The sequence below is a fragment of the Diaphorina citri genome, unplaced genomic scaffold (genome assembly GCF_000475195.1).
Source record: "Diaphorina citri unplaced genomic scaffold, Diaci psyllid genome assembly version 1.1 scaffold460, whole genome shotgun sequence".
NCBI lineage: Eukaryota > Metazoa > Arthropoda > Insecta > Hemiptera > Psyllidae > Diaphorina > Diaphorina citri.
This window is the reverse complement of record NW_007377895.1, coordinates 159112-178934: the sequence shown is the minus strand read 5'-3', so window position 1 is coordinate 178934 and position 19823 is coordinate 159112. Positions and strand designations below refer to the sequence as shown.

The window sequence follows — 19823 nt, the reverse complement described above, 5'->3', positions numbered from 1 at the left end:
AGCTCAGCACACCAAGTCCAGTGCTCAGAAGTTCTCCCAATATGGATGGAAAAGAGGACGCACTAGGGTAGAATGCGTGAAAATGAGGCGACTGCCAATGGGTGATCTGAAATGAGATATGATTAGGGCGTAAGTGTAGTGACCCCAACAACATTTTGGTTGGGTAATTGTTGGCCTTACGATTTATCGTAAAGGTGTGTCCACACATAGTCGATCGACAATTGGCATTGACGAGCTGGTTGAGGAGCCAAAGAAAAGGCGAAACATCTGATGTGACTTCAATCTTCTCCCTCCTAAGGCATTTCCCCTGGCACCAGACTTGACAAGTATCCTGGCACTTACCCCGGGCATGATAACCGTGTTCATGTCTCGCATGATGTGTCTCCAGTCTTCTCCCTCCTCTGGCATTTCCCCTGGCACCAGACTTGCCAAGTATCCTGGCTGGACACTCGGCAGTACTTGTCGCTGTCGAACTGTGTCGTGATAGTCCGCTATGAAGTCGATGGCAGCTTTGCCAAACTCGCGAAACTCTTCGCTGTTCATGATGAAGCGCTCTCGCGTCCAGTGGATGCTTTGTTTTTGGGAATCTGTTCGGTAGGAGATGAACAAAATATCACTCTTCAACTTGGGGAAAAATGGAAGTATAGGTCGTAGGTAGTCAAGGAGGTATCGAATAAAAATCCAAGTCACGAATTATTTTTGACGAAGCCCAGCATCACGAGAGTCTACCTTGTAATAAAATATTTGATATAAGTATACCTATCCATAAAAAAGAAAATCAAAAAAAGAAACATTTCAACAGTAAAATTATTACTTATTAGAGAGTACGACCCTTTTTTTCCCTCAAAAAGGAGTACATTTACTTTACAAAAATCGAACTTACACTTCTTTCGTGATCTAAGTTCCTTTCTGATGGTACTGTAGATGAAAACTACCTGAAAACACAATCACGACTAACCGAACTGTGACCTAGGTTCGTCAAGATATAGAATCTGATTATTGCCTATATTATTCATACAGAAAGATCATTGGATACTTAACAGTTTACAAATCAACATGAGTCAGTCGCGAATTAAAGACATTCCAACATTTCCAACAGTCGGGAAATTACAGGTACTATCTACTTGATATTGTAGGTATTGTATCTATAATGAACGGATCATTTCTTCATATTCCTTATTTCCTCATAACTCAATAACTCATAATTATAAATTCCTAAGTATCTAGTGTCTACTCATTACAATTCCTCATTACTTGTAAATTCCAATTGCTTTTTTGGACAGCATTCAATTCCCCCCATTTTATACCGATTCCCCCGATTGTAAAATTTGAAGCCAGAAGGGTATGATTCTATTCCCCCGATAGAAAAAAAAGACGCAGTGTTATGTATTGATATATCCTGTAAGGGAGACAGGATAGTGACAGGGGGAGAGGATCATCAACTCATTGTGTGGGAAATATCCTGAACCACCCCGTAGAGACTTGATTGTCTGAACTATTCCATTCTTCTTATGAATCAAGTCCGCCATTGAAAGAAATGACGAAAGACGGAATTGTCCCAATAACTCTACTGATTAATTATCTAGATAATATAGTTCTACATTATGATGTAGAACTAGAACTGTCCTGTAACATATCTAAAATGCAATACACAACATCTAGGTACTTACTGAAAACTTTACTTTCCTTCCTATAGACAGGGAAAGTCTAAAATCAAGTTCAGGTTTGGTGTAGATTATGTGAACCGCTCACAATCCAGATGTCTAGACCAAAATAATATGCTTTATTAAAAAGGCCCTACAGTAATGCAGAGATAAGCACAATATAACTTACTTTTGGTGTGTTGTCTAATGATGTTACTTTTTCTGTAACTTTCCTGTCCCTCATTTTAATGTATTTTTAATATAATTTTTATTTTTGTACTTGAGAAATTTTACTTTTTTAAATTAAATACGAAGAAACATTTTATATTTTATCAACAACATATTTTGTTTTTGTTTTTTTTTTTTGTTTTTTTTTTTTTAGTTCATAAATAATAAATTACTTCTTCAGAACAAAGACATTACTTAAGCCTGTTTAAACAAAAAACGAAAGAATTTAAACAATTTGGCTAAAATCGTCTACTCATGTCCGGGGCAACAATCTGAGAAGTTTGAGCAATCTCATTAGTTGACTTCAAAAAAAAAAATAATAATAATAACCAATAACAAAAATCAAAATGTTTGCCCAATCAAATAGCTTAATCCGAGAGTTAAACTTAAACCGAGTTTAAACTTGTCGCCCCGGCCATAAGAGTTTAACAAATCGAGATAACTGAGCTCCTGAGCACATTTTCTTTTTCACTCAGTATTGCATCTAAATCTTCCAGTTTGTTGTTAGATTTTCTTTTTGTACTCGATTCATTGTCATTTGTATCGTAGATCAAGTTGTCATCAACACCAATGTGTTCTTTCGTGTACCTTCTTCATTGCCCATGTCTCGGCACCATAGATCATGGCAGGTCTGACAACCGTCTTATGTATTTTCCCTTTCAATCTCAAGAAAAAAAAGGTAATATAGTTCTATTCCCCCGATGAATAAGTATTGTTAAGTATTCTCTTCCTGAGAACATTGCGTATGTTTCAATCTTATCAAGCGTCAGTTTAGGCAACATTTTTCTTCGAGCCATGTGCATATTGCGCTTAGCTAGTTTGACATCGTTTGTAGTAAGTGATTGACATTCTGGTTGAACTTCAGATATAACAGTTTTCATTACCTTGCTTGGCAGTTCACACAGATTTTCAGTAGCTTTCCTTTTCGCACACGTACTTAGTTGTCGCCTCAGCAGTGCATCTTCACTTGGAGGATCATGTGAGTGATCCAGGTTTTTAAGCGTGATTTCTTTATCAGCCACAGTTTTGATGAATGCAGTGCATTTTTTCTCTACACATCGCCACTTTTTTTCACCAGACTTCAACTCACTGTTTTTGTAATACCTATAACTATCATAATTATTATTAAATATGTTTATATTAGACATCCTAGGTTATAAAGTTATGAAATAGGTAACTACAAAACTTATTACCTTTATATGATTACTTAAGCCTGTTTAAACAAAAAACGAAAGAATTTAAACAATTTGGCTAAAATCGTCTACTCATGTCCGGGGCAACAATCTGAGAAGTTTGAGCAATCTCATTAGTTGACTTCAAAAAAAAAAATAATAATAATAACCAATAACAAAAATCAAAATGTTTGCCCAATCAAATAGCTTAATCCGAGAGTTAAACTTAAACCGAGTTTAAACTTGTCGCCCCGGCCATAAGAGTTTAACAAATCGAGATAACTGAGCTCCTGAGCACATTTTCTTTTTCACTCAGTATTGCATCTAAATCTTCCAGTTTGTTGTTAGATTTTCTTTTTGTACTCGATTCATTGTCATTGGTATCGTAGATCAAGTTGTCACAACACCAATGTGTTCTAGTTCAGGTCCATGGAGGGTTACTCTGTGTAGATTTGTTAGTATATGACTGATACTGCCATTGGGAATTTCTGTAGGATGTCCATGTGTTATTCCGTTTGGTATTGAACTGTAAGTTCCATGAGGTGTTTCATTGCTATTCTTTGCAATCTCTGTGAAGATAGGATTTCCATCTAGTATGGTGATACTATTGGCGTGTCCATTTGTCAATTCCTTTGTCACTACAGTGGAATTCCTCTTTGCTACACTGGAACTTCCTCTAGGGAGGTTCATTTCGCTCGATTGGTGAGAGATTTCGTTCCAAGCAAACGCCACGTCACATTGGTTAGTCTCTGGACTTGTGACGACGAAACGTAGAAATGGTCTTCCTTGAAATGAAGCTTTGATGATGTAGATTTGTTTGTGCGACATGAGTCTTTCGTAAAGCTGATTGGTCAGATCATTGTCACCCTGTGAACAATGAAAAGATTTCTAATTGAAGTTCCTTTGCCCTTGGACATTAGTTTTCTGTTCTGCCGGTAAATTGAATTAGGGCTGACTGAAATTTAGTTTTGTTTTACTTTAAATTGATAGCGTAAGGATTAGGACAGTTATACCCACCTATTGTTCATCAAAACTACTGCAGTGTATTCGACAATTTGTAGTGTGCTACATTTTGCAGTCATGATGTGAAAGGAGCCTTTCACCCGAATCTCAAGTTTTCAGATCTCCTTGAGTTTCCAAAAGAAGAACCTTACTTAGTAGTAAGGGAGGTACCAATAAACTATAAAAAAAAGGAATTTTAATTGTGTTAAGCATATTTAAATGCTTGTCACAAACATCGTTCCCCGATTATTTCACCTAGATAAATTTCATGACATGACTTGGACTCGAACCACCAACCTCCAGTTCCAAAGTCCAACGCGTTAACAACTGCACCACTAAGGTTGGAATAAACTATAAATAATATGTTGATGAACCCAAACCTTACCTTGAGTCTGAAGCAAACCAGTCCCATACTGGGAGGACATACGAGCTCAAATCTGTCATCTTTCTCCACCAAATCCGCGAACTTCTTAGCCAATGAAATGTGTTTTCTCAAATATGCCTGAAGACCTTTGAGTCCGTACGATCGAAGGGTCATCCACAACTTGAGGGCTCGGAATCGACGACTAAGGGGTGTTTGCCAGTGCTGAAAAAGAAAGCAGAGGGTCACTCAAGGTCTCCATAATCGTAAGAGGTGGACTCCTCGCATGAGAAATTCACAAGAAAACATCCTCGCTTTAATGAAATGTACGAGGTCTCGGTAAATCGAGAAAAGTCAGGCATGAAACTCAGTACTCTCAGTAGTTACCGACAATACTCACATCTGACATGGGTCTCAAAGTTACATCAATCTCGAAAATATGAGGTTGACATTTGATCGTACAATCGTTTGCCCCTAAACCTAAATCTCAAAGTAGGCTCTTTGATCGTACCACTGGCCTATATATCTCGGCGCGGAGGGGGGGGGGGGGGGGGCTGCAGGGACGGAAGAAGAAGAAAAAGAAGAAGAAGAAGATAGTAAAACAGAGCTTTTCCACTCCTGTCGAAAACATCGTATTTTTTAAAAAATATACATCCTTAGTATCCTACCCTACACACCACCGTGCCGTCAAAGAGTGTCAGCTTGTAGGTATCTTATAATACTGAAATACTGTCGTGCCATCAAAGACTGATAGGTATCGTAAACTCTAACGTGCCGTCAAACAGTGACGGTCTATAGGTATCCTACACACTAACGTGCCGTCAAAGAGTGACAGCCTGTAGGTATCCTACACATTAGCGAGCCGTCAAAGAGTGACAGCCTGTAGGTATTCTACACATTAGCGTGCCGTCAAAGAGTGACAATCTGTAGGTATTCTACACACTAGCGTGCCGTCAAAGAGTGACGGCCTGTAGGTATCTTACACACTAACGTGCCGTCAAAAAGTGACGGCCTGTAGGTATCTTACACACTAACGTGCCGTCAAAGAGTGACAGCCTGTAGGTATCGATTTTCGAAACCTGAGCTGTGAGTACCAAAGAAAAGGTTAATCTTTTTCCTAATATGAAATTAAATTTATCAGCTTTCGTAAGAAGTTTTTCAAATTTCAAAACCCGAGAAGGACCCTGTATATGCTCCAAATGTGATTACTTTCGCGGTGATGTGAAGACGTCCATTCATTAAGCGATTAATCTCAGAATGAGAGAAGAAACTCTTGCGGTTTAAAATTAATCAACCGCCAAATTTGGTCGGGTGTGCCAAACATTAATTTGCAACGGTTGGATTTCTCAATTAGTACCTGCCTGACAACTGAAACACTTTTTGAATCATTATTGATTAGGCACGGTTTGTCAGTGTATGGCTAAAACTAATTTTAAATGTTTGATCAAAAGAATAATTGAATTTCTGTGGAACAACCTGCATGGTATTTGGAACAAGAAACCCCGCGGTTCCTAGAATACGTACTCATTTACCCCAGAATCTTCCTGCCTTAATTGTATTCCATTTCAAATTGTCTCTTTTTCCTATTTCCATTGTTTTCACTATATGAAACATTGCCTGGCAGGGTACCATTTCTCACCATTATTTACCTACTACCTGAAAATCGCGAAAGAAGATGAAAAATAGAAAGTACAAAACTAGGTACCTGACATCACTCATGTCGATGTCGCAAAGATTTCCACAGCAAATTAAACCTAAACCGACACGCCGACGTGACCTTTTGGAGAACGGCGAAATCTAAAGTGGGGAGTTTAAATTCAAACAGAAAAGGTAGAAAGCCCCCCCCTGTAACCTCTGTAAGACGCTAAACACACGTGAATGCACCCCCAGATAAAAAGTTCAGCTTGAGGAACTCTGAAAGTCTGAACGCACCTCCCAAGTTTCGTTTACACGAGCACAAGAAGCGTGAGAGTGGGGAAAATATGGGGAAAATAATCTTGTCTTCTTCCCCCCGTGGATATGTGTACGGTAATCACTGGACAAATGTACGGTAATCTTACGAATTTTGTACGGATTTCACTTGGTGAGATCTGACAACGTTGTTGTGTTTACGTTTTTCAGTTTTTTTGGTGTTTTTGTTTGAAAGATTGAAAGTGCTAAAGAGCTAAAGTTACAAAAGTTCCATGAAAGTTCAAAAGTTAAGTGATAAAGCCTTTGAGAACTGAATTTCCACGGTACCAAGGTGGGTGGGGTGCAGCTACCTCCATGGGCAGAATGTCCTGAGGTATTTGTGACTAAACTCCGTCAAGCCTTGGAGTCGGACATTGTATCTCGTCAGTTGCATCTCTGGATTGATCTCATATTTGGATATAAACAACGCGGTGTGGAAGCTGAGAAAGCAGACAATTTGTTCTACTACCTCTGCTATGAAGGTTCTGTTAACTTGGATATGGTACAGGACTGGAATCAGAGGCATGCCTTAGAAGTTCAAATCATGGAGTTTGGACAAATTCCCAAGCAGATCTTTCATTCGCCTCACCCCAGAAGAACTCTCACTTCTCAAAGTTCCTTACTCAAGCATAGCACTATCCTGAGTGACGTATCTAATAGCTGGTGTGATAAGTCTATCCTAGAACCACTTCACTTCTGTCATAGTCACAAGGAAGCTATCACGGCTGTAGCAATCTGTGGAGAAGGCATCTCTGTAGCGTCTGTGGGGAGAGATGCCATGCTCAAGATTCATTCTCTCAAGACAGGGAGGCAAGAACGATCAGCTGTATTATCCAGCATGACTCTATCTTCTTTATGTATCCTACCAGATAACTGCACGATGCTTGTAGGATGTTGGGATAGCTGTGTTGTGATCTATGACGTCGAGTGTGGGAGAATAGTGACCGAACTGGCTGGACATGAGGATGCAATATCTTGTGTTGCATGGGATGAGAAGAGGAAACGATTGATTAGTGGCTCGTGGGATTGTACAGTGAGAGTATGGAACACTGGCGCGTCTTGGAGTCACATGAAACCTAGCAAGAGTTTGGTGTCTCAGCTTGATTTAGACAACAGGATCAAGTGTTTAGCCATATCCAAGGATAACAATCAGTTAGCAGTAGGTACAGAAGCAGGGGAGTTGATAATCTGGTCTCTGGAGAATCATCTCATGACGCAACAACTCTCAGATGATATCAACGCCAGTGTGAACGGCGTGTTGTTTAGTGAGGATGGCTGTCGTGTGTTATCCTGTGGTAATAACTGTATGTTAAATGTGTATGACTTGACGACTGGCATGCAAGTGTGTAACAAAGTGTTTGAAGAGAAGCTATTGTGTCTGTCCTGGGCTGGAGAGGAGAAAGTTATCCTAGGAGGAGCGCTGGGTATGGTTTATCTGGTGGATCTCATACAAGTACAACTACTCAAGCAAGTGAGAGCGCATAAGGACGCAGTGTTATGTATTGATATATCCTGTAAGGGAGACAGGATAGTGACAGGGGGAGAGGATCATCAACTCATTGTGTGGGAAATATCCTGAACCACCCCGTAGAGACTTGATTGTCTGAACTATTCCATTCTTCTTATGAATCAAGTCCGCCATTGAAAGAAATGACGAAAGACGGAATTGTCCCAATAACTCTACTGATTAATTATCTAGATAATATAGTTCTACATTATGATGTAGAACTAGAACTGTCCTGTAACATATCTAAAATGCAATACACAACATCTAGGTACTTACTGAAAACTTTACTTTCCTTCCTATAGACAGGGAAAGTCTAAAATCAAGTTCAGGTTTGGTGTAGATTATGTGAACCGCTCACAATCCAGATGTCTAGACCAAAATAATATGCTTTATTAAAAAGGCCCTACAGTAATGCAGAGATAAGCACAATATAACTTACTTTTGGTGTGTTGTCTAATGATGTTACTTTTTCTGTAACTTTCCTGTCCCTCATTTTAATGTATTTTTAATATAATTTTTATTTTTGTACTTGAGAAATTTTACTTTTTTAAATTAAATACGAAGAAACATTTTATATTTTATCAACAACATATTTTGTTTTTGTTTTTTTTTTTTGTTTTTTTTTTTTTAGCTCTTCATTTTGGTTTGTAAAGTTCTTGTTCATTTTGTTTTGTTAGGCTCTTCACTTGGTCTTTTCTTGACAATAGTTGTCAGTTTGTAAGTATAGAATCCTGCACGGCTCACGTATAGGTTACGTAGTGTCACTAATAGTTTCTCTTGACATCCGCTTCTAATATGGCTTATACCAAATCCAGGCTAAGCTATAGGGGGGGATTTTTGGGGTCTAAATTAGTAATGAATGGAAAATCCCCTGGTTGGAAGCCAAAGTGTAGGTAAATAGGGAATAAAGCCAAGTAGAGGAACTTCATGCGCGGGACATGTTCTCTACATTTTGACTAACCTTAGATAAAATCTGCAAAGCTCTCGTAGTAATTTTCAGACTGAAAATCCATTTAGCCATTGTACCTACGTGTGGTCCTACTTACCTTATCAAATGGTACTACACTTGCTACAGCCTGAGGTAGGCTTTGGCCTTTATGATTCAAGTAAATTAAAACGGAGTAAATACCTACGTCTGAACTGAAACCCCTTACCAATATTGGCTGTCATGCCTGTATTAATCTATCGTGTATAATCCATATTCCCATATTATATCCATTCAATTAGGTACCCTCATCTGACAAGAGACAGTAACCTGAGTGTTGTGTATGATACAATCCAATAAACAACTACCTACCCATATGGAATGATTATCTGGAAAATACCTGCCAATTTATTCAATGTACTTTACAGTTATCAAATCAATTTATTTCGAAATCCGCTGGTAGGCACTCTTTTAATCATTTATTAGAAACTTTCATACTTTTTACACTGGGAGGTACCCACCTTGGTACGTAAAAAATTAATCATAGCAGTGGCCAGAGCAATAGGCACATCTGTACATCTTCTTATCTCTCTTATCAATGTACATTGACCAACCTAATTTTGTAATCTTCGAAATCCGCTGGTAGGTACTCTTTTGATCATTTATTAGAAACTTCATTTTTTACGTACCCACCTTGGTATGTAAAAAATGAATCATAGCAGTGGCCAGAGCAATAGGCACATCTGTACATCTTCTTATCTCTCTTATCAATGTACATTGACCAACCTAATTTTGTAATCATAAAGTGATATTAACATCTGAGATAATTGAACAAACAACACATTCTGTTTGAACTCAAATATTACACTTTGTGTGTACAGCCAATGATAGGTGGGTGATTCTCTGAAACTGGTGCAAAAACAGGTCAAAAAATGGTAAAGGATAAATTTTAACTAATAAATTTCAAAATGCAATTTTCATGTTGCTTTTCCACTCTACTATTGCGCAGTATACCTTGTCACTCAATTTTTTCAACAATTTCCTAAAAAAAAAAAAAAAAAAAGCTGTTTTAAAATATCTGTCCGCCAAAGTGAATAAAATGTCCACAAGAGAAAAATAGCAAAAAATAGTTTCCAATAAAATGAAATGATAATGATATCTCATGTACATTTTTTGTACAAGATGTAGAACATAAAAAAAAAAAAAAATGAAAATTACAGTTCTAAACAAGATTTAATAGTAATTTGGTACCTAGGTTCAAAAGTGTCCACTGAGGTGCATAAATGGTGGTCCTCCAAGGTGCATCAATGATAAAAATGCTTATTGTACCCTTCATTTTTCAATGTCTGCAGAAGTGTCAGTTACTTTTCTTTTTTTTTTTTTTTTTTTTTTTAAAAAAAAAAAAAAAACAGCTTTTACTTCGATAACTTGCCCAAAAACGGTGACAGCGTAACAGTAATTCTCAAGTTTTGGTTTCTGCTCATGCACAAAGGCCGAAAGACCCTCTATAGATTTTATATGTATTATTTTCATAGGTTTGGTTTTACAGCCGACTATACGCGCTACTGAAAGTCGCGCGTCTACGCTACGCGTACAGTGTGAGACCAGCCTAAAGCATAAGCCGTAACTGGAGGTTTGGACGGTAGCAATTTTGGTTTACCTGAATAACTCCTCCTCCAGGACCTTTGGAACAGTTGAGGAACTCTTCGGGTAGTCCTAAAGCTTTGCCCAACCAATTCATAACCTTTGGGATTCGGACGGGAAGCGGAAGTGTAGCATCTACTGTCCGGAAGTGATTTCCAAGGGCGATTTTCGGGAAGAGGGGCCTCACATTTGCCCGATTTGTCCCACGATAGTGCTACCGTGTGAGCATTTGCTTAAGGAGCATATGAGATTTGTACACACTTTGGGATTCGGACGGGAAGCGGAAGTGTAGCATCTACTGTCCGGAAGTGATTTCCAAGGGCGATTTTCAGGAAGAGGGGCCTCACATTTGCCCGATTTGTCCCACGATAGTGCTACCGTGTGAGCATTTGCTTAAGGAGCATATGAGATTTGTACACGGATGGTTCAAAGCGAAGAGGAACTTTCTCAGTGGTGCTTGACACACTTGAACAGGCGCCGCACCGCTGAAAGACACGGTGAGGTGCCCCACGCTTGATAAGTGAAATCTGAGTTGATAATGACAAGAGAGAGGGTTTTTTTTCGTTTAAATATCCATACCTTTTTTTATTTTATTATCAATATTATGATTCTTTTTTTTTTTTTTTTTCATAATGACCAGGTTTGGATAAGTCCTTCTATGAGGACAGACTGACAGACAGACACCGAAGCAAATACAATAGTCCGTCCACTATACCTTTTATTATTAGTAATAATAAGGGAAGGACACACTAAAAACCTGTTCCAAAGCACAAAAAAGTGCACATGTTGGTCTCAGGATGTTACTTAGTCACCAAATGATTTTCAATTCCACATAAATACTAATATGTATATCCAAAGGGAAACAATAGTTTAGTTACAACAAATTGCAAATTGGTATTATCACATCATTAGCCACAACACATTGCAAATTTGTGATATCATAGCATTAGCTATAACATTGAACACATTGCAAATTGGGGATATCTATCATAGCTGTAACACATTGCCAATAAGCCAATTTTACAAGAGCAGTAGGTAGGTACCTAGTTATGTACTTACATCAAATTATTTTAACAGAGTTCTAAATAAGTAGGTAGAGAACCATTAGGTGCTTTTACAATGTTTTATGCATGTTGTTTGCGCCGACATCATTATTATTTCATCTCAATTCTTATGGAACTTGACAAAGTTACTGAGTCCTCCATCAAGATGCAGTCCAGGTAAGTATTGAGACTATTGAGAACTTCACAAGACTTACCCTTGGGTATTCAACACAATGTTTTATGTTGACTAGGTAATATCCTGTTCATCAAACTAGGAGCAGTTTTATATTTTTTAATTACCTATGTGGTCAAGATCATACATTTCATTGGAAGAACCAATATAATCAACATTTTAGGAAGCAATAACTGTGTTTTTTTGGTTTTTCGGCTTTATGGTTTTCTGGACAAAATTTGCACCACCATTTTCGTGATCCTGGTAAAAAGACCTTTAATTTGATTTATCTTCTTTATGTATCCTACCAGATAACTGTACGATGCTTGTAGGATGTTGGGATAGCTGTGTTGTGATCTATGACGTCGAATGTGGGAGAATAGTGACCGAACTGGCTGGACATGAGGATGCAATATCTTGTGTTGCATGGGATGAGAAGAGGAAACGATTGATTAGTGGAAACCTCGTGGGGGCCCCGAAATTGTACGCCACTGAATTTTACTTACTCTATGTACTTACCGTATAGTCAGGAGACTGGGTGTTCATCGGTGCGTCTGTATGTTTCAGGTAGACCCTGTCTGTGAAGAAAGTGTTGGTCAGGTGGTTCGCGTTTTTCACCCTGTAAAGTTCGGTTTGATTAATAATAATGCAGGAGGCTTTTTATTCTTATTATTTGTATTTTGTCAATTTTTGTCCAGTCCGAAATGGAGTTAAACCTAACTATATGTATAAGCTTTAATTCACCTAACCTAACCAAGATTCGCGAAAATCCCATTTTTAGTTAGATCGCCGAAAACTGGTTAGTTACCGAGCTATTTTTATTATTATTAATCTTCGCCTCCATTTAGTTAAGATAGAAGTTAATAGGTATTTGGAAAAATCCACTTAGTTAATATATCATTGGACACCATCAAGCAGAAAAGAACCATCCATAAGGAGAATTGCCTTGTGGATGGTTCTTTCTTGATATTTTCTCTGCAACTTACCACATAGCTGAGCAATCGTGATTCGTAAGGAGCCATTTGTGTGCATTGAAAGCGAACGAGTCCACATATTCAAGTCCGCGCTTCAGGTGTGCATATTCTGGTAGTAAAAGTGCCGATCCAGCATAGGCGGCGTCAACGTGTAACCAAATGTTGTACTCTTGACAAATGGGGCCTAACTCTTCCAGATTATCAAACGCGCAGGTCCCGGTGGTTCCCAAAGTCGCCACCAACTGAAATAATAGAATGTAAAAAAGTAATAACAGGTTTATCACAATACTCACTGCCTTCTGCACTACACAATATTGTATTTACGAGGCTTAGTTCATCTGAAAGTACCAAATATCGAGTACAGAACTGAAGAATCTTGTTCAGTTTTCCACCCCGGCGCGATCTGTACACGAATCTCCTTGCACTCCTTGCTAGAACAGTTGGTACTAAACTGAGGAGACTGCTCCTTCAACAAACGAGAAAAAGAAAAAAAAATGGAAATGAGAAATTGAGAGTGAAAATGTCAACTTACACAACAAGGAATCAAGCCTTTGGCGAGATCTTCTTTGACCGCGGTCAGCAATGCATCTCCCCTTAGCACACCATTGTCATCTGATCTGAGCTGCCTCACTGGGACATCTCCAATGATGGCGGATTTCTCCACACTTGAATTTGATTGGTCGGAAGCGTAAGCTACAAGGCGGCTCTTGATATCGTTTTCCGAGACGGTCGGACCGGCCGAAGTCAGGTCGAGAATTTTCTTGCGTTTGGCCGCCAAAATGGAGACCATGATCGATTCGCTTGCAGTGCCCTTGTGATGTGATAAGACATACAAGCTCCTTAGATATTTAGATAAGCCTACTTAGTGTAATCAAACGGTCAAACTTCCTTGACTTGGCGGAGCGGAGAGCTACCGCGCTTAATTATAGATTTTCTTAACCGCTTTTTTTTTTTTTTTTTTAGGGGTTTTCCGGAGGAAACGATTTCATAACCTTATAACTATCATAAATTAAAATAGAACACCGGAAATAGAAACAAATCAAAAATTCGGGGAAATTGACAAACGCCCGCTTTTTTTGTGGCAGATATCTTAACAATAGGATGTATTACGTGTAATTTATGTTGGAGTGACTTATTGACACGTCATTCATATTATTGTACCTATACATAGAGCTACTCTGGGCTCGGGGCTAAGGAAAAGAAAAAAAAAACTGTTTCCTATCACATCACGTTGAGTACCAAGCTCTTTTTTCTAGTTCGTACCTTTAAACCAAACGTTTTAGGTATATACAATATATAAAAAAAGATGGCCCAGTCAGTGAGCATCACATTAATCTTGCACGCCAGAGATCCCGGGTTCGATTTCCGAGGGTCGAAGTTTTTTTCGGCTCTTGCTTGGAGTTCGAGGAACATTCAGGCTCGTGAGGACAATTGAGTAACTAATTGAATCGAGTAGCGACCAGTAGCGGTATTACCAGTGTAAAAAGATTATTGAAATAAGTATGGAAATGATTTACCAAGGCACTCAGTAAAGCTGTGGATATCCACAAAAGACTTTCTAAGGGGAGTCCTGGCCCGGGATAAATGGGACCGAAAGAAACCCCCCTGTAAATGACCCTGACATTATTGGAAATCCCTAATAATACATTAATTATACCATATTAGATACTATCCTAAGATTTGAAACGTGGATATACCGAAGAATGTTGGAAAGACAACGTGAGAAACACAGAAGTGATGGCAAGAAAGAAGTAGAACCAAAACATCTCATCAAGCAACAAAAACTGCAATGCTGCGGGAATTGCGAAATTCGGAAAAATATTGACTATTACACGTAACTTTACTAGGAAGAATAGTGGGAAGAAGATCAAGAGGAAGAAGATTAGAAGAACATATCATGGTTGAGGATTTTGAGAGAGTGGTACGAGTGTTCGAGCGTTGAGCTGTTCAGAGCGGCGCCGGCGGGAGATCGAGAAAAAAAGTAAAAATCGGCAACATGATCGTCAACGTTCGAAAGCGGACACGACATTAGAAGAAGAAGAAAAAGAAGAAGAAGAAGAAGAAGATAGTAAAACAGAGTTTTTCCACTCCTGTCGAAAACATCGTATTTTTTAAAAAAATATACATCCTTAGTATCCTACCCTACACACCACCGTGCCGTCAAAGAGTGTCAGCTTGTAGGTATCTTATAATACTGAAATATTTACAAGAGCAGTAGGTAGGTACCTAGTTATGTACTTACATCAAATTATTTTAACAGAGTTCTAAATAAGTAGGTAGAGAATGAGTCGAGCTGAGCTTAATAATGGTAATGTCCAATAAAAGTGTGAAAAACCAGGAGGACCAACTACTTATTGCCATCCATATGTATTATTATAGATTAAATCTACCTAGCTGTATGCAGTTATAAATTACCCATGCAAAATTAGTCATATTAGGTAAGTACTCTGAATATTTACATAATCATTTCTTTGTTTATAGATCTGGGTAATAGATTTATGGCATATGAGTACTTGTGCATCTCAATCAGTTACTTTTTTTTTACCAAAACATTTTCAATATTATTGTATTATCTTAGTACCTGTTGAAGTACTATCACTGTCTAAGTCTATCACAAATCACAAGCATAGGAAGAGAAAAAAAAAGCTGTTATATCTAATTTGCTTTTCTAATTTTCAGATTTTCCTCATTTTATTTGACCAATATACTTTCATATCTTTTTCTTATTTTTTGTCTCTAAATTCTCTGTATTATTTTTTTTTCTTCATTTTCACATTTCAGATAATTCCTAAAATTGCAGACCTCAGGGCAAAGGTTGTGTAAAATTTTGTTCTGACCACGAAAAAAAGTTAAAAAAAAAAAAAAACAAGATATAGGTACTTATGATTTTTTAAGTGTGTAGATTTGTAGAAATAATTCTGCCCAGTTCCCTCATGTTATCTTGTCTTGTATTAATAATTTCCCATGTCCCATATCCATGCAGATGCCGCAGTGTTACGACAATCACTTTCTCTCCTAGACTATCACTTCCTTCAGGAGAAACCTCTTCATCCGCTCAGTCGACTTTATGCTGAGCGGATCAGCAACTACCTAAGCAGCAATAATGAACAATCGGTAAGCAATACCGAGCCTCCCAGCAATAATTCTCAGAACCGCGTATATACGTGCAGCCAATGTTTGAAACAGTTTAGACATGCTGGTTCTTTGGCACAACATGTACGCATGCATACCAACATTGAAAATTTCAGGTGTCCAATTTGTATGAAAGTTTTTAGTCGAATATATGACATGAAGACACATGTCAAAATTAGACACCCTGACTTTCTAAATTCAAATAGTTCATAGCCTAGTTAGGAAGCTTATAAGGTTGGGTATAGCCAATAAAAGAACTCTATTATTTGTCGTTAATGTCCTGTACCTACAATGCTACTGTAGGTACTTTAATCACTAAAATGGTAAACTTATCAGACCTTAAAAAAATCTAGAGGTAAAATTTATTATTATTTTTTGTCCTAGCTGAAAAAGTATCTGATAGTTTTAATTAAAGTATGTATTTTAACTTAAGTATACAACATATTCTGAATAATGTAAATCTCAAGACATTCCAGAATCTCAGTTTATTTTGATCGTGGAAACTTATTTTATATTGTTCCCTCTAATACCAAAAATAATCTCTCTTTGCATCTAATGCGCCCAAGGAAGGTAATTATACTACAGTTTTTATTCTTAGATTTGGTGTCTTTTTTTGGTAGAATTTACATCCAGGGGGATGCTGTAGGCGCATTTTCATGTGATGGGTGGGGGGTTTAAGAGTAAAGTTTGAAGAAAATGGGCGTAGCTTTGGTGAATTAAACCTTTTTTTTTTTCTCAAAAAGAAAAGAAAAGGAAAACTGGTTTATGAACCAATTTTTTGTTGGTTTTTGTGGTCAATGATATTTTTTTAATCGTAAGAACAATTTTTGAAATTTAGAAAACTCTTATTTGACTTTTCCATGTCTTTTTCGAAATGTCAAAAAATGCTATAGTCACCCTGGCAGACATAAACGGAGGCAGACATATCTCCAGAAATGACAATGTACCAAGACAAAAAGAAAAAAGTACTTTACGAAAGTATGTACAAGGTCATATGTGAAACTTTGCAAAAGTTTAAAAAGCAAATAAAAGACTTGTCCAATTTTTTAAAGGTCATCAAATCAGCCCGCAGCAGCAAAGGAGCAAAATTAGTAAAACATCGTCACCATCTCCCACTTCAAAGTCAATATTTTGATCTTACCCAAGTCACTTTAAGTGTCTTGTAAAATAAATCTTCTTGGCTGTGTATTGTACTTATATTTCGCGTAATTTAAGTTCTATTTTTCGAAATTGTAAAAAATCTTTATTTTTATTTTTTTTTTTCTAAAAATATTTTTGTACATTAGGTATGTCCATATTTTATATCGATATATGTAGGTATGTGTACGTACTAGTAGTTATCCAGAGTATTGCTTTATTTATTGTCTATTATCTTGATACATACTATCGATTTTTTTAAAAAAAAAATATTTTTCCATCTTACCATCCCTTCCATTTGTGTTAAACAGTTAAACTCAATGCACCAAAATATTTTATTATTATTTTAACTATTATTGAAAGATAATAATAATTAAAAGATTATTTCGTCTGATTTATATTATACGTCTATTCTGTATCCGCTTCTTGAAGCAATAATCAATTATTCTTCCACATTCCTCTTCGAAATCTTTTTGTGAATCCCAGTATTAAAGTGCCTTTTACATGTTTATTTTTCTATTTCTATTATTAAAGTTAAATTCGAGCCTCATTCCATTTGTTTATTTTTGCTAAACCATTGTACAAAATAAAACAAGCCTCTTTATTTTATATTTCTTGTTCGCTTTTTTTTTTTTTTTCAACACACTAGCCTGGCATGTAGATTCGATTCCCCTTAAAAGAAGGTTGTTAATGTTAAATGATGCGAAAAATACTTTCCTCCCTTCTTTATTTCAGAAGTTCAAATAAAAAGCGAACCTTTAGAACCAGGTCCGTCGAACGTTGCAAATCCGGACGATGCTGAGTCATCTGACAACGCTGCGCCGGATCCATCCGACGATGAAACGTGTGGCAACGTCGACGAGGAAGTGAAAATCAGGGAGGTGCGAGAAGAAAAATCTGATGAAAATGAGGGTACTGAAAATTATGGTATTAATAATGATGCCACGGCACATGATGACATTGAAAATGATGCTTCGGAAAATAACGAACTTGAAAATGATGCTACTCAAGAAGAAAATGAGAGAATGGAAAGCGAAGATATTGAAGCTGGCGGAAGCGAACTGATGGAGAACCCCTCAATGGAAGGAGAACCAGAAGACCAAATTCTGGAGGAAGAACTTTGGGATTGCTAAAGAGCTAAAGTTACAAAAGTTCCATGAAAGTTCAAAAGTTAAGTGATAAAGCCTTTGAGAACTGAATTTCCACGGTGAATCCCTGCTCAGTTTTAGGATTTCCACATCATCACTTGTACTCAATGTCAAGTCATTGTTTCAACTCGTCAGCTCCATTCCAAAAATTCCAAAGTCATATCAGCTCTGAATAAATTTAAGTCAGAAATATCAGCAGGTAACGAGTATGACCAGAGGACAATGGCCTTGGACATGGTAACATAAGGACACCTAGTTTTAGTTTAGCTCAGCTATCAACTGTTGTTACATTTCAGATAAGATAAATTTAGATTCTGTTTCTTGTGCACCTTGATCTGGAGAGAATATTAATTAGTTGCTCTGTCCAGTTTCACTGAAATTCATATCAGTCCTGTGTGTTCAAATGTTTATTCAGATTGAATGTGTGATCAAATTCAAACTTTAGACCCTGTTAAACTGATACCGCTAGCATTATTAAAACATTTTCATGTGGATGAATAGCACCCAGTAAGTAAGTAGGTACTTCATTCTTGACAAAAGTTTTTAGAGTCTCATACAAGGTGTTTTTATAATCGGTAAAGGTAGGTATTCAAGGCCAACAAGAGATCAACCTTGTAAATTGTAGCAGTTTGACTTCAGGCATTTTTTTTCCTCCTGTAGTTGTCTCCCATACTATTAAGTTGTTTGAGAGTAAAACCTATGATTTTCTTATGATATTTCTTTCATAAGTTAAACCTTCATGCAGAATTTTCCTGATCTCTTTTTATTTACTTCTATCATAGTAATTGCATTCAATTTAAAAAAGGTTTAGTTAAGAGTTGGGTGTGTACATAAACCATTGAACATGCTAGATGCTAGTGTTTAAGCTTGTTGTTACCATGGTGTGTGTCCAAGAAAACGTATGTGAAAAATCCAGCCTTTCAACCAGTCCAGGTAAATTGAGACAAAATAATTAATGCACTTTTTTTTTCCATTAGGTGCTTTTACAATGTTTTATGCATGTCGTTTGCACTGACATCATTATTATTTCATCTCAATTCTTATGGAACTTGACAAAGTTACTGAGTCCTCCATCAAGATGCAGTCCAGGTAAGTATTGAGTTTCTCCTAATAATACAGTTCCATTTGAATTTTCGTTTATTTTTATTTATTATTTTTTTTTTTGTCAATTTTTTCGTCTTCTTCAAGTTTTTTTTTATATTATTATTATTTATTATTATTCAGATACTCCTGAGGTCCTACGTCCCCCTCGGGATTAAAGGACATAAGTTAGGTACTCCTGAAGGAACTCTTCCAGCTAACAACTTCTTTTTTCAATGGCTTTAGTTTATCCATTTTTTTTCAATGGCTTTTTTTTACTGTAGCTGAAGTGTTTAGGAAATTGTATCATCATACTCGTTTAGTATTTTCTCCTTTCTGTTTCAGATATTTCATTCACTCTGTGGATGCTATTGATAAAGTAACTTTGGATTTCGCTGCTTATACAAATATACAGCATGTGCTGAGAAATGCATTTTAAGCTGAGAAAGCTTACCCTACACTCATACAACACAATATACACCATTTTATTACACACATATACTAACACTATACTTGACATGAGGGCAGTGTAGCTGTTGTGAACGAAATCACCTATTTATTACGGGAGAACTTTGAACCACATCTTTCTGACTCCCCGTGAGCTCACATGACGTGAGGGTAGCGTGTTTCTAACTTTCTACCCTTAGATAGTAGTTTGAAACAAAAGAGACCAATGAAAGGAAAAAAAAAAAAAATGATAAGAAA

General features: G+C 37.1%; 3 protein-coding genes and 1 long non-coding RNA gene across 8 annotated transcripts in view; 3 read left to right on the top strand and 1 right to left on the bottom strand.

Moving 5' to 3' along the window:
• The window catches only part of LOC103509040 (protein FAN), a 16579-nt gene extending 8128 nt beyond the window's left edge, over positions 1-8451 (top strand). For both annotated transcript variants that reach the window (XM_017444013.2, XM_026823487.1), the window contains exon 4: positions 6649-8451. In XM_017444013.2, coding sequence (XP_017299502.2) covers positions 6649-7935 — 1287 coding nt within the window. In that variant the 3' untranslated portion in view covers positions 7936-8451. The remainder of the gene's footprint in view (positions 1-6648) is intronic.
• On the bottom strand, positions 2093-13529 carry LOC108252376 (alpha-methyldopa hypersensitive protein-like). The gene is made up of 6 exons (XM_026823488.1): positions 13154-13529; positions 12634-12863; positions 12167-12266; positions 4431-4631; positions 3455-3910; positions 2093-2443 (listed from the first exon to the last, which is right to left on the bottom strand). Exons 1-6 carry the CDS (start codon positions 13409-13411, stop codon positions 2297-2299), a joined length of 1392 nt encoding a protein of 463 aa, XP_026679289.1. The 5' UTR covers positions 13412-13529; the 3' UTR covers positions 2093-2296.
• LOC113467364 (zinc finger protein 880-like) lies at positions 11540-19823 on the top strand. Of its 4 annotated transcripts, none has more exons than XM_026823491.1 (3): positions 11540-11652; positions 15605-15735; positions 19464-19823. In XM_026823491.1, exons 1-3 carry the CDS (start codon positions 11559-11561, stop codon positions 19491-19493), a joined length of 255 nt encoding a protein of 84 aa, XP_026679292.1. In that variant the 5' UTR covers positions 11540-11558; the 3' UTR covers positions 19494-19823. The 4 variants fall into 4 exon arrangements, 3 of the variants coding, with proteins under 3 accessions (XP_026679292.1, XP_026679293.1, XP_026679291.1); XM_026823492.1 differs by lacking the exon at positions 19464-19823 and adding an exon at positions 17626-17952; XM_026823490.1 differs by lacking the exon at positions 19464-19823 and having other exon boundaries at positions 15605-16240.
• LOC113467365 lies at positions 18016-18972 on the top strand. The gene is made up of 2 exons (XR_003391465.1): positions 18016-18237; positions 18821-18972. It is a non-coding gene; the product is annotated as an uncharacterized LOC113467365 (long non-coding RNA).